Source organism: Theropithecus gelada, chromosome 11, assembly GCF_003255815.1.
Source record: "Theropithecus gelada isolate Dixy chromosome 11, Tgel_1.0, whole genome shotgun sequence".
In the NCBI taxonomy this organism is placed as follows: Eukaryota; Metazoa; Chordata; class Mammalia; order Primates; family Cercopithecidae; genus Theropithecus; species Theropithecus gelada.
Window position 1 is genome coordinate 82,835,358 of NC_037679.1, and position 13,978 is coordinate 82,849,335.

The window sequence follows — 13,978 nt, forward strand, 5'->3', positions numbered from 1 at the left end:
TAGCTGGACAGTGTTTTCCCCTAGACGGCCTGGGTCAGCTTGCAGTATTGACACAACACATCAAAGTCTTTATCATAGAGTTTATTTGAAAAGATGCTGAAGTTGTTCCCAAGTATAATTTTAAAAAGCTGTTTAGGACCCAAACATATTTAAACATCTCTTACACATACAGAACTTTAGTTTACAAATATTCCAGAAGGCATTTTCTTAAGCAGTGAGCCATGCAGAATACTGTTGCTAAATGTTTCTGCCCGCCTCATGTTCTCTTGGTACAGTTTTTCCTGTTTGGCTTGATCCTGCTGAGGAATGTGCTTACCACTGGAAGCCAGACGCAGATTCGGCAAGTGTTTCTTGCCTCTTACAAGGCACCGCGTGTAACGTCCTGACCAGCTGTTGGTCGTTTGTGGCAGAGGGGTGTGGCTGCTTTTCCCCTGCATCTCGCATGCTTTTGGCAGATCAGTCGAGTGCAGGGGAGGATGAGGAGAGATGGACTTGGGCTCATCTTTCATCAGTTAAGTAGTCAATTATCTAACTTGTATTTCTGGAAACTAAAAAGGAAAGTTTCTAGAAACCATAAGAACAATTTAGGTTGGGATTTAGAATAACTGACACATTTTTAGATGGGACTGAAATGAATACAAAAGGTTCTCCAAGATGTATGATTTTAAGTCCTTACTCCATAAATCTTCATTAAAACGCATCTCAGGTTTGGCCTGGCTCACTGGGGTGTCAAGCAGCTACTCACCCTGCCTCAGCCTCAACTACAGAAGCTGCACCTTGGCAGGAAAGGGCCCACAGGTTACAAATAGAGCTTGATGAGTTCATCGCTGACTGCTGAGGGTGTCAGCACGCCCAGGTCTGTAAACAGCAGAGTGATTAAGGAAGGGGCAGTGTAGTCGACCCACGGATGCTCCTCTTTGAGGTCTTGTCCAGTCTGTGCGACCTTGAGAGTATCTGCCTTATACTGAGGAGAGAAGTACACATTAGTCGGCACTGAATGTTTAGGGCTCCATACTGGTAGGGCCTTGGCGTGAGTGATCAGTGTGCTACTTCCTGAGACTGCTCTCTGAAAATGGGAGAAGCTAGCTATGCAGGACACTGGAGAGGAGGGCAGAGTTGTGGCCATAAGCCAGATCATGGCGGCGTGCTGGCCAAGAGCTGTAGTGTAACAAACTTAAATCACATGTCCCCTCATTCTCATGCCAGATTAACTTCTCCAGACCCCTCAAAGTATGATTGAGAGTCACAACAGACAGCTTGCAGCGTGCCAGGGACTGTGCTAAGACTATCTTAGAATCCTCATGACCCTGTCAGATACTGCTGTGCCATTTGACAGACAAGGAAACAGGTTCAGAGGTTGAAGGGACTTGCCTCAACTCGCACAGTTTATAAGTTGTGGTGATGGGAGCTGACCTCAGTTGAGTCCAAAGCTGGGACTTACCCACCAGCTTCTGGCTTCCTCTCCACCCATCTATGGTGCTACTTAAAGAGACTGAAAGACTGAAATGCTAGGGACAAATGTGTGAGTCCAGCCACCAATTTATCTTTGTATTCCAAGTGTTGCGGAAAGTAGCAATAGGAAGTGAAAAAACTACTGGAACATTCTTAGGACTACAATTTCCAAAAGTTTCCGTTTAGATGTTCGTACCCCTTCAAATATGTAAAACTCTTGCCTTAAACTTATCTGGGACGTCTTGCTGGTTTAGTGGAAAGAGTCGGACAAACTTGAAACTTTCTGCAACCGCATAGAAAGGTTTATTCTGTGCTTTGGCACACACAGCCATCTGGTTGGTTCCAATCTGGGAAGGCAGGAAATGGAATGGATGAGCTCTAGAGTGCATCCGAAGGAGAAGCCACAGAAAAGCAGGCTGGGCTCAGTGGCGCACACCTGTATCCCAGCATTTTGGGAGGCCGAAGCAGGTGGATCACCTGAGGTCAGGAGTTTGAGACCCAGCTGGCCAACATAGGGAAACCCCATCTCTACTAAAAATATGAAAAATTAGCTGGGCGTGGTGGGGTGGGGGGCGCGGCGCCTGTAATCCCAGCTACTAGGGAGGCTGAGGCAGGAGACTCGCTTGAACCCGGGGGGCCGGAGGTTACAGTGAGCCAAGGTTGTGCCATTGCACTCCAGCCTGAGCAACAAGAGTGAAACTCCATCTCAAAACAAAAAAATTTAAAAAAACAAGTGTTGGCAAGGATGTAGAGAAACTGGAACCTTTGCTTTGCTAGTGGGAATGTAAAGTAGTGCAGCTGCTGTGGAAAATCATTAGTTTCTCAAATATACAGTTATGTGACTCAACACTCTGCAGACCTCCACCTCCCAGGTTCAAGCGATTCTCCTGCCTCAACCTCCCAAGTAGCTGGGATTACAGGTGCCCGCCACCATGCCCAGCTAATTTTTTGTATTTTTAGTAGACATGGGGTTTCACCATGTTGGCTAGGCTGGTGTCAAATTCCTGACCTCAGGTGGTCTGCCTGCCTCAGCCTCCCAAAGTGTTGGGATTATGGGTGTGAGCCACCACGCCTGGCCTTATGTTATATATATTTTAACTAAAAAAAGCTTTCATGAAGCCTTTCTAAATTAAATAATGGAGAGAGAAATTGTAATAAAAAACGGAGGTCAAATGTGCTCAATTAAAATGAAAACAAACGACAGGCTGGCCACAGTGGCTCACGCCTGTAATCCTAGCACTTTGAGAAGTGGAAGGGTTGCTTCAGGCTAGGAGTTCAAGACTGCAGTAAGCTATGACCACTGAACTACACTACAGCCTGGCCAACAGAGTGAACGTGTCTCTATTTAAAAATATATAAAATATTTACATATAAATACACATATTTTATACATACATACTTTATATGTAAATATACAAATAGTATTTTAAAAATAAATATTTGTATGTTTTTATTATGTGTATATATATGATAAAGAATAAAATGTACACATAAAGAATTAAAAAATAAAAACCAAACCCCAATTCCAATTCAAGCCAATTTTGTATAAATTAAATATAAATTACACTTTTTTTTTTTTTTTCTGAGACAGGATCTCACCATCGCCCAGGCTGGAATGCAGTGGTGTAATCATAACTTACTGCAATCTCAAATTCCTGGACTCCAGTGATACCCCTGCCTCAGCTTCCTCGGCAGGTGGAACTACAGGTAAGCACCACCACGCCCAGCTAATTTTTCTAATTTTTTGTAGAGACAGGGTTTCACTATGTTGCCCAGGCTGGTCTTAAACTCAAGGCCTCAAGTGATCCTCCCACCCTGGCCTCTTGAATTGCTAGGATTATAGGTATCAGCCATCACACCTGACCAAATTACATTGTCTTCATTTATGCAGACCAACCTAAAAAGAAGAAAGATTTGACCAAAACTGGACTGACCATTGCTATGAGTTATGGGAACTGGGCAACAACTCAATACACCATGATGAAGTCCTGAAGTGAAGGAGGGTTAGAAGGAACTGTAATCAACAACACTGCTGTGGTGTCCTAGGTCAGCAAGACACCTCCAAGTCTTGAGCGGGGAACTGGGGAGAACTGACGCTCTTACCTTGTTAATAATTCCTCCATTTTCAACAACTCCTTCGGCACCAACTATGACAAGATCTGCCTTCTCCATGATGTAGCTAAGGGGAAAAAAAGCTTTTCATGCTTTATTTTCTTGTCTCTAACGAGTAGCATCATCATCTGCAAAGATCAATATTCCATTTCTATCAAGGTAAGTTCCTCCCATAACTACTTTTTTTTTTTAAAGAGCGCTTAACACACGATAGACCCCTGGCATTGTTACCAGGGGCGTTTTTTGTTCATGACACTACAATGAGACATACACTTCACACTGCCGCCCGGGGCATGCACACGTACATATGTGTGTAACTGAAGCAAGAATGTCCTGACACAGCAGTCATCTTTCCAAGTGTGGTATCCTCTACTTTCTGTTCTACTTCAGTTCAAACCAAACAAAATTTTAAAATCTGATGTGATGCAATTTAAAAATCTTTCTTTCTTTTTTTTTTTTTGAGACAAGGTCTCACTCTGTTGCCCACGCTAGAGTGCAGTGGCATGATCTCAGACCAAACTTCTACCTCTTAGGCTCAAGTGATCCTCCCATTTCAGCCTCCCAGGTAGCTGGGACCACAGCATACGCTACCATGCCCAGCTAATTTCTGTATTTTTTTTGTAGAGATGGGTATTGCCCAGGCTGGTGTCCAACTCCTGCACTCTAGCGATCCGCCTGTCTCAGGTATGAGCCACTGTGCCCAAACTTAAGAATCTTTCTGGTAGGATGAAGGCCAATTTAGTTTCTAAAATGAGCAATTAGAAGAATTCCTCAAAATGCTTACTTTTGAACACATTCCTAATTTCCTTAATCATCTATTTTGTTTTCATTCCAAGAGATCATTACTCTTGTTTTCTCTTGTGAAATACACTGACAATCCCAGGAACATGTGACCTTGGCTTTGCCACGGAAGCTGCATCTTCTAGGTGAGACAAAGCATCCCAGCATGCCACTGAGGACAGCCAGGTCTTCACAGAAACAGAGGCCCTGATTACCCTCTGCTGATCCCAACTGACCTTTGTACTTTGCTCTTAAATAAATGCATTCACACTGGCCGGGCGTGGTGGCTCATGCCTGTAATCCCAGCACTTTGGGAGGCTGAGGCGGGCAGATCACCTGAGGTGAGGAGTTCGAGACCAGCCTGGCCAACGTGGTGAAACCCCACCTCTACTAAAAATACAAAAGAATTAACCTGGCATGGTGGCATGCACCAGTAATCCCAGTTACTTGGGAGGCTGAGACAGGAGAATCACTTGAACCTGGGAGGCGGAGATTGCAGTGAACCAAGATCGCGCCACTGCACTCCAGCCTGGGTGACAGGGCAAGACTCTGTCTCAACAAACAAACAGGCCGGGCATGGTGGCTCATGCCTGTAATTCCAGCACTTTGGGAGGCCAAGGCGGGCGGATCACAAGGTCAGGAGATCGAGACCATCCTGGCTAACACGGCGAAACCCCGTCTCTACTAAAAAATTAGCTGGACATGGTGGTGGGTGCCTGTAATCCCAGCTACTCGGGAGGCTGAGGCAGGAGAATGGCATAAACCCGGGAGGCGGAGCTTGCAGTGAGCTGAGATCCGGCGACTGCACTCCAGCCTGGGTGACAGAGCAAGACTCCGTCTCAAAAAAAAAAAAAAAAAAAAAAAAAAACCCCAAAAACAAAACAAAAACAAACAAACAAAAAAACGCACTCACACTTACAGCCATAAAGCTATAGACACAACTCCCACTCTGCCCAACATCCTACAGCTCTGTCTTCTTTGTATGCTATCACAGCCTCATAACAAGCTTGCTGGTTCAGGGCAGCTGTTAATTAAGAAGCAGGACGCTGCCTGCTGTGGTTTTATGAATGGGACTCAAACTTTCAATCTGAAAACCCTGCTGTGAGCCAGTGTGGGGTGGGGGAGGTGATTATGGCTGGGGAAGATGGGCACTCACCCGACAGCAGCATCTAGCACCACAGTGACAGGGACGTTGAGGTGGCAGAGGGCTTTAGCCATTTTCTTACTGAAGATGACATACATTTTTAGAATGTTAGAGGAAGTACAAGACAGTCCCACAGTGATGTATGATGAATCACTTAATGTGGACAGTGGATGTTTGCTTGAAACTCACATTAATACTAATGGGTTAAGGGGCAGATCCCAAGACTTTGGAGTAAGGAAACAAGAATTTGGGTTTTTTAGAAAGAAGTATTTTTGGAAAACTATACTCTTAGAGACTCTGGGTAAGAGATGTAAATTCAGGAAAAAAGGAGGAAGTTTTGCTTTTATTATCGTCTAGAGAGAGGGAGATGTGAGTTACCTATTCCTTGACAAAAATCTTTCATCAATAAATCTCTGCTCTACCACAGCGTTAACTACTTAAGTGAAACCCCTAGATCCTATACTGTGACCTGCTGCAAATTCAGTGATTTTTATTCCAAAGGCAGGAAAAGGTACAATGAAAGGCAATGCTGACTGCTGGCAAGTTGGGGGCACATTCTGGTTCTGATTCTGTTGGACTCTAATCTGCAGTTTGCTGTGTACGATGATGGCTGGGCACATAACTGAACAGAAAGGTACTTGCCCTGACAAATCAGGCTGTGACTCTGTGACGTATACACTAAATCGCTTCTTGGCCGCCACGGCTGCTTCCAGGACTCTCAGGACCACTCTGGAGTAGGCGTGAGTCAATATTGTCTGTGGACCAAGAAAGCTTCATCAAAGGGCCAGGCTCCTTGCTGCTCACTCACACCCTCTGCACTGCGGCGCGTGTTCCCGACACCCTAAGCGTCTCTGTACACTTTCTCACAAATCAACCACAACCGAAAGGAGACCTGATGGTACAGTTTCCATCCCATTTGCAAGCTGAAAAAGTTTCTGCCAGGTCTCACATCCCATAGCAGGTGCAGAAATGGAACTCCCACACAGTGTTACCCAAAGGATACAAAAGCCTGGATAGCTGAAGGCTCCATGAGGTTCCCTTAGGTTGGTTTCCCTATTTCTAAGACGTGGTTTGCACACTCAGGCCTACGGGAACCAGGTAGGTAGCAGAAGTCACTGCAGCAGGTTGGGTGGGGTCAGCAGCAAAGCAAAAAGGCTACGGAAGGCTGGGTGTGCTGGCTCACACCTGTACTCCCAGCATTTTGGGAGGCCAAGGTTGGAGGACTGCTTGAGCCCAGGAGTTCAAAACCAGTATGGGCAACTTGGCAATACCCCATCTCTACAAAAAATAACAACAAAAAAAATTAGCTGGATGCAGCGGCATGTGCCTATAGTCCCAGCTATTTGGGAGGCTAAGGTGGGGGGATCACTCGAGCCTGGGAGGTTGAGGCTGCAATGAGCCGTAATCATGCCAGTGTACTCTAGTCTGGGCAACAGATTGAGACCCTGTCTCAAAAAGAAAAGGCTAAGGAGGGCCAGGACTCCTCAGCCCTAGCTGTCGTCATGTGGCCCCATGATTGCCAGACGAGGTGACAGTTTTGCTTACAGGGGCCAAAAATCCAATTTTGAAATGATGGCTAATTTTTTTGAATTTATAAACTGTTTGGGGTAATCACAACCTATCTGTGGCATGGATGCAACGTGTAGACACTTACGCATCATTTCTTTTCTTTCTTGAGCCAAAGTCTTGCTCTGATGCCTAGGCTGGAGTGCAGTGGAGTGTTCATGGCTCACTGTAGCCTTGACATCCTGGGCTCAAGTGATCCTCCCACCTCAGCCACCCCAGTAGCTGGGACTACAGATGTGCAGCACTATGACTAGCTAATTTATTTTATTTTTTGTAGAAATAGGGCCTCTCTCCCTATATTGCTCAGGCTAGTGTTGAATTCCTGGCCTCAAGTGAACCTCTGGCTAAGATTACACACATAAGCCACTGCAGTGGGCCCATAACCTCTTTTCTTTCTTTCTTTTTTTTTTTTTTTTTTTCTTGGTGAGACAGGATCTCACTCCTGTTGCCCAGGCTGGAATGCAGTGGTATGATAGCTCACTGCAGCCGCAACTTCCTGGGTTCAGGTGATTCTCCCACCTCAGGCCCCCGAGTAGCTGGGACCACAGGATTGTGCCACCACGCCTGGCTAAGTTTTTGTATTTTTAGTAGAGATGAGGTTTTGCCATGTTGCCCGGGCTGGTCTTGGACTCCTGGACTCAAGCAATCTGCCCGTCTTGGCTTTCCAAAGTGCTGGGATTACAGGCATAAGCCACCATGCCCAGCCTCCATAACCTCTTTTCTGTGGAAGAGTGCAGAAGACAGAGTAAGACAAGAGGGCAGAACCAGCTCTCTAGCTCCTTTCTGGGTCTCACCTGAGAACCTGTTAGAAAGGCAGCTTCCTGGGCCCTAGCCCAAACCCACTGAATCCCAATCTGCATTTAATAAGACCCCACCTGACTCCTCTGCACTTTCAAATCTGAGCAGCTCTGCTATGAATTTTGTCTAAATCAGTCCTCAGTAGGTGACTGCAGGTGAAGTACACATGTATCACACTACACTAGAGCAAACGAAACCTGCACAATACTGATGGCACAGCAGGTCTGTGGAAGGAGAAGGCCCCAGTGAAAGGAAGTCACAACCTTGCCTCCACTTGCCCAAAAAAGGCTTTGTTTGCAACTGGCTTTTGAACAAGTTTCACTCACATCTATTATGCCATTTATTTAATAACAAATGTCAAAGGTTGGGAAGGGGCTAATAAAATGGAGGACAAGATTTAAGAGTCAAAATGCAAGTAAGTAATTTTATGGTCAGGGGAGGCCGAGGTAGCAAAAGGACGTATGCTGGTGGGAGGGGCATTATGAAAGTTTCATTACACCTGTGCTGGGAGATGGCTCAACTTGCACCTCCTGTCTTTCCTCACTTATAAACACTGAGCAGCTTTACATCTCTGTAATAGCATCTAAAATGAAGTTAAAAAGAAAATTTCCCTCAATCTCCCTTTATTGCTAACCTTCACTAAGAAAGTCCTCAGTGTTAACCAGTGACAAGAGCTGTTCTGTGTTAATTCAGATTTACTACATACACAATCATAAAAATACTTCTTTAGTAAAACACTGTATTAAATCAAGAATCACACATGCTGTCCCACTGTCCCTCTCTGCCTGTTTACAATGACAACCGTCTCTAATAACAAGATCTACATTCACGTGGCACTTACTAAGTGCCAGACACAATACCAAGCCCTCACACCCTTTGCCCCTTACACGTCCTGCCTCATTTAATCCTCACAACAACCCTAGGAGGTAGGTACTATTCTCACCCTTATTGAACAGATGAGAAAGCTGTGCAGAGAGGTTAAGTAACCTGTCCAAGGCTCCACAGCAAATGAATGCCAAAGCCTGGATTTTACCCCAGGCAGTCAGACTCGAAGCCCTTGCTCCTCCTTAGCACGCATGATGGTTATCCACTCACCGCTCCATCTTTGATGAAAGTATGGCACAGATCTGCAATTTTGTTTCTTGACAGTGATATTCTTCTGAGAAAAAGTTCTCCCCGCTCAATCATGATCTTTTTACATTTGGAGTAATCCTAGGAAGAAAAGAGCAAAATGAGGGGACAGGGAAGATCCAGGTAATGCTGAGAATGTCTGTCACTAAATGGAGAAGTAGAAAGGTAACCCCAGGGAGAGCAGGTGCTTACGGAGTATTCCAGGGAGGTAAGGCTGATGAAGCGGAGGAAGAGCTCCCCGCCAGAGGACACTGCCACGGAGGAGTCCACACCACACAGGGTTTCTATGGCACTGGTGAGATTTGCCCTCAGGCCCTGGATTGTCTCCCCTGGAATGATCCAAGGAATGTGATGTTCACATTAGGACCACAGCCCCGACCTGTGTCTTCAATTCATTCATTCATTCAATGAACATTTATTAGGTACATACTCTATACCAGGCACTGTTCTAGATAAGAGGAATATATCAGTGAACAAGACAGGCCCCTAGGGTTATGATCTGATGGAGTTTTTATTCTAATAGAGGAAGCGGATAGTAAACAAGCACACAGAGAAATAAAGCCGGGTGGCCAGGCATGGTGGCTCACGCCTGTAATCCCAGCACTTTGGGAGGCTGAGGCATGGAAACACATTGAGTAGCAGCGGCAGATGAGTTCTGCAAGGTGGTATGGGTGAGGCTAAGGTTGTTTGGATGTTATTTTAAGAACAATGGGAAGACACTGGAGGTTGCCTTAGAGACAAGCGTCTCTAGGCCTGCCCTTCAGATTAAAGGCCTTATTATTATTTTGCCTATACAAGATTTCATGCTATACCTAGATGCTAACGTTTAGGGTGCTGAATTAGGGGATCACAATAAATAATACTAATACCAGAATTTATTCTGGAACATTCCCTGTAACATTTGTACAGAATCTGGCACAAGGTGGAGGCCTAATAAACACTTATAAAGCTGAACTGCTACTGTAATTTAAGCATCATGGTTAACACAATATAAAATAGTCACTCTTGATTCAAAGTATATTTCACTTATGATAGGGATCCTTTTGATGACAATGTAAGGGCTCTCTCCAGATTGAAAAGTCTGAAATGAAGGCAGAAACTGAGCTTGGAGCTGTACTACTTTATGCAGGCAAACATGCATCTCTCACTTTCTACATTTCCAAAAGTCATGAGAAGAATTTCCTGGCCGAACACAGGCTCATGCCTGTAATCCCAGCAGTTTGGGAGGGCGAGGCGGACAGATCACCTGAGGTCAGGATTTAAGACCAGTGTGGCCAACATGGTGAAACCCCGTCTCCACTAAAAATAAAATAAAAAAATTTGCCAGGTGTGATAGTGCATGCCTGTAATCCCAGCTACTCGGAAGGCTGAGGCAAGAGAATCACTTGAACTTGAGAGGCAGAAGTTGCAGTGAGCCAAGATCGTGCCACTGCACTCCAGCCTGGGAGACAAGAGCAAACCTGTCTCAAAAAAAAAAAAAAAAAAAAAAGGGGCCGAGCACAGTGGCTCACGCCTGTAATCCTAACACTTTGGGAGGCCAAGGCAAGCAGATTGCCTAAGCTCAGGAGTTCGAGATCAGCCTGGGTAACATGGTGAAACCCTGTCTCTAAAATACAAAAAAATTAGCCAGGCATGGCAGCGTGCGCCTGTAGTCCCAGCTACTGAGGAGGCTGAGGCAGGAGAATTGCTTGAACCCAGGAGGCGGAGGTTGCAGTAAGCCAAGATTGCACCAGTGTACTCCAGCCTGGGCGACAGAGCGAGACTCCGTCTCGTTTTTTAAAAAAAAGACTTTCCTAAATCCCAGAATGTTAACAGATGACTCTCTATACCTTTATCTCGCTTCAAGAACTCCAGCAACGTCCGGATGGCAGCCACTGCTGAGGCCATGTCAGGATCTTCTTTCATCTGAGACTTAAAGTATTCAATTAACTCTGGAAAAAGTGAAAAAAGCGATTCATCTAATTCATTTAGCAGCATGTAAGGCAAGAGAGCTTGTTAATGACTGCTGACTTTTTAAGAAGCAAATAATTTAAAAAATACTTTCTTTTTAGGGTATTTAGTTTCAGGGATGCAATAAACGTTGATAGGAATAGAGAAAACACCACTTTGCTGTTTGCAAGAGCTCTTTATTATTTTGAAAAAGCTACTGGTGTGCAAGGCCTAAAAATTAAGTCCGAGTAAATGATGATGAAAAGTCATTCTCTCTTCAGCATTCTTGGCTCTAAGATCTGAGAGGATCCCAAAGTCAACCACCTTGCCAATTTCTCCTGCACCCCTCCAGACAGTCTATGCTAATACAAGTCTATTCACATACACATATATGTTACAAATACATATGGAGTTCCACCCACTCCCCTTTATTTCTTTACATGAAAAGTATATTAGTTTGCCCTTGTGTTTCACTTAATAAGCATACTAGATGAGCACATCAAATACGCCTTATTCATTCTAATTTTAATGACAGATCCAACAAGGCAGGGAGTCTTACTCCTATTTCACATATAAGGAAATCGAAACTGCGAAGGCCCTTCTGGAGACAGGCACCGGGAAGGAGCGTATGTGTGGGAGGGGTGCCTGCAAATACCGTCAGGGCGCATCCCTGAAAACAAGAGCAGCGCGGGGGATTTAGTTGTGACTCGAGGAAACACATCCAGTGAAGCAGCCTGAAGTTCAAAAGACATCTCTTCGGGAGCTCAGCCTGGATGTGAGAGGTTGGGGGGACCCCTGAACGGCTCTGCTGTAGCCTAGCAGCCCTGGCCTGTCCTGATTTACCCTTGTCGTCCATGGCGTCCTCCTGCGGCGGAGCCCCAGGGCACCCGAGCCGCCCGCGCTGTCTTGAACGGGTCCCCCGGCCGCGCCGCCTCCCAGCCAGTCTGACAGCGCACCGCACACCTCCGCACCACACTTCCGGCGCACTGCCGTGGCGCACTTCCGTACCCCACAACCGGCGCACCTCCGCACTCCACTTCCGCAGCTTAGGGGGCTGGCATGAGTCAAAGCACCTTGTGCGTCACTCGGCGGCGCCGGATGTTGGGCTGCGCAGCGTTTGAGACGCTCGCCTGACCACCGCTTGTTCTTCGCTGAGGTGCTGGGACAGCCATGGTTTCAGACGGTGAGGACCCTGCAGGGCGGAGTTCGACTCCGGGGCTCGGCGGGCTCGATCCGGCTATGACCGGCCAGATGGAGTGTGTCTTTTGGGCTGGATAGAACCCGTTTGGTCTTTAGAGGAGTAGCCAAGGCATTCAGTCATTCATTCAGTAAATATTTTTGGATCGCCTCCTGTGTGCAGGCATTATTTATTGGATTGTAGCAGGGATCGTGACAGACAGGGGCCTTAGTGGAGGTTACAGTCTACTGGGTGAAACAGACGACAATAAATAAAAATAATTTCGGCCGGGTCACACCCGGGTGGATTAAGCCTGTAATCCCAGCACTTTGGGAGGCCGAGGCGGGAGAATCGCTTGAAGCCGGGAGTTCGAGACCTGCCTGGGCAACACAGCCAGACCCCATCTCTACAGAAAAATAAAATAATTAGCCGGGCGCGTGTCTGTGGTCCCAGCTACTCGGGAGGGTGAGGCGGGAGAATCACTTGAGCCCAGGAGTTCGAGGCTTCAGTGAGCTATGATCGGAGCACTGCTCCCAGCATGGGTGACAGGGCATGACCTCGTCAATAAAAAATTTAAAAATAAATTATTTTTCAAAGGATGAAAAGAGCTATGAAGATCATGTAATAATACGGTCCTAGTTACAATAGTACATTGTGACTTTGAGGAGGCGCTGTTTTAATCGGGGCCAAGGAAAAATGCAGGATATTGAAACCGACTCAAATGATTGTGTGAAGTTCTGGGAAAGTGCACTTTAAGTGCAAGGGCCCTGTGGCAGAGTTACAAGTTACACCGAGAAGGGAGGAATGGAGAGCTTGCGGGTAGAGGATGGTGGGGAGACCCATTCATACATTAGCTGCCACATACACAGTCAGATGTCTTGAAGAAAAAGGAGGCTAGAGGGATGAGATCAGAGAACCAGCCAGTTTCAGGTCATGCAGGGCCTTATTGGCCGTGATAGAGAAGTTAGGCTTTATTTTTAGGTGCAAGACAAAGACATTGTAGAGTTTTAAGCCAGGAAGTGTTATGATCTGGTTTGCAATTTTAAAAGATCACTGTGGTTGTTGTGTGGAAAATGGACTGTGGGGAGCAAGAATAGAGATAGGGGATCCCTTTCAGGAACTGTAATAATTGTCCATCCTCTCTTAATTGATGTGAAACCGTACCACAACCCTGTGAGGGAGGCAGGCCTGGCATTGCTTCTGTCTACAAATGAGGTAGCGAACTAAAGAAGGAAATTCACAGGGACATTGTGGGTGTATAGATGCACACTTTTCTTTACAGGCAACACTTTTTCTGTCTGGCAGACACAGTTGTATTAAGTGCTTCTGTCCTAGGTGCTTCGTTGTGTGATTTACACATTTTTTTGTTTGGTTTTTCTATTAAAAAAAAAAAAAGGTGGCTGGGCACAGTGGCTCACGCCTGTAATCCCAGCACTTTGGGAGGCCAAGGTGGGTGGATCACTTGAGGTCAGGAGTTTGAGACCAGCCTGGCCAACATGGCGAAACCCCGTCTCTGCTAAAAATACAAAAAAATTAGCTGGACGAGGTGGTGCACGCCTATAATCCCAGCTACTTGGGAGGCTGAGGCAGGAAAAGTGCTTGAACTCAAGAGGCGGGGGTTGCAGTGAGCTGAGATCGTGTCACTGCACTCTAGCTTGGGCGACAGAGCAAGACTCCGTCGCAAAAAAAAAAAGAAAAAAAGAGACAAGATCTCACTATTTTGCCCAGGCTAGTCTCAAACTCCTGGGCTGAAGTGATCTTTCTTCCTCGACCTCCCAAAGTGTTGGGATTACAAGCGTGAGCCACTACACCAGTCCTGTTTTACACACATTATTTTATCCTAGGATTAGCAAATTCCATCTTTTTTTTTTTTTTTTTTTTTTTTTTTG

At 45.9% G+C, this 13,978-nt stretch overlaps 2 protein-coding genes across 6 annotated transcripts in view; one reads left to right on the forward strand and one right to left on the reverse strand.

Moving 5' to 3' along the window:
• Positions 1–65: 65 nt before the first annotated feature.
• Positions 66–11,992, reverse strand: EIF2B1 (eukaryotic translation initiation factor 2B subunit alpha). Of its 2 annotated transcripts, none has more exons than XM_025400883.1 (9): positions 11,756–11,992; positions 10,813–10,914; positions 9,176–9,312; positions 8,948–9,064; positions 6,131–6,243; positions 5,501–5,569; positions 3,556–3,631; positions 1,674–1,799; positions 66–964 (listed from the first exon to the last, which is right to left on the reverse strand). In XM_025400883.1, exons 1-9 carry the CDS (start codon positions 11,766–11,768, stop codon positions 800–802), a joined length of 918 nt encoding a protein of 305 aa, XP_025256668.1. In that variant the 5' UTR covers positions 11,769–11,992; the 3' UTR covers positions 66–799. The 2 variants fall into 2 exon arrangements, with proteins under 2 accessions (XP_025256668.1, XP_025256669.1); XM_025400884.1 differs by having other exon boundaries at positions 5,501–5,565; positions 6,127–6,243.
• Positions 11,962–13,978, forward strand: part of GTF2H3 (general transcription factor IIH subunit 3) — a 29,105-nt gene continuing 27,088 nt past the window's right edge. For 3 of the 4 annotated variants that reach the window (XR_003121710.1, XM_025400878.1, XM_025400881.1), the window contains exon 1: positions 11,962–12,095. Coding sequence is in view for 2 of the 4 variants with exons in the window: in XM_025400878.1 (XP_025256663.1) it covers positions 12,083–12,095 (13 nt within the window). In the remaining 2 variants the exon portion in view is untranslated. The remainder of the gene's footprint in view (positions 12,096–13,978) is intronic. The other variant, XM_025400879.1, reaches the window with a different exon arrangement.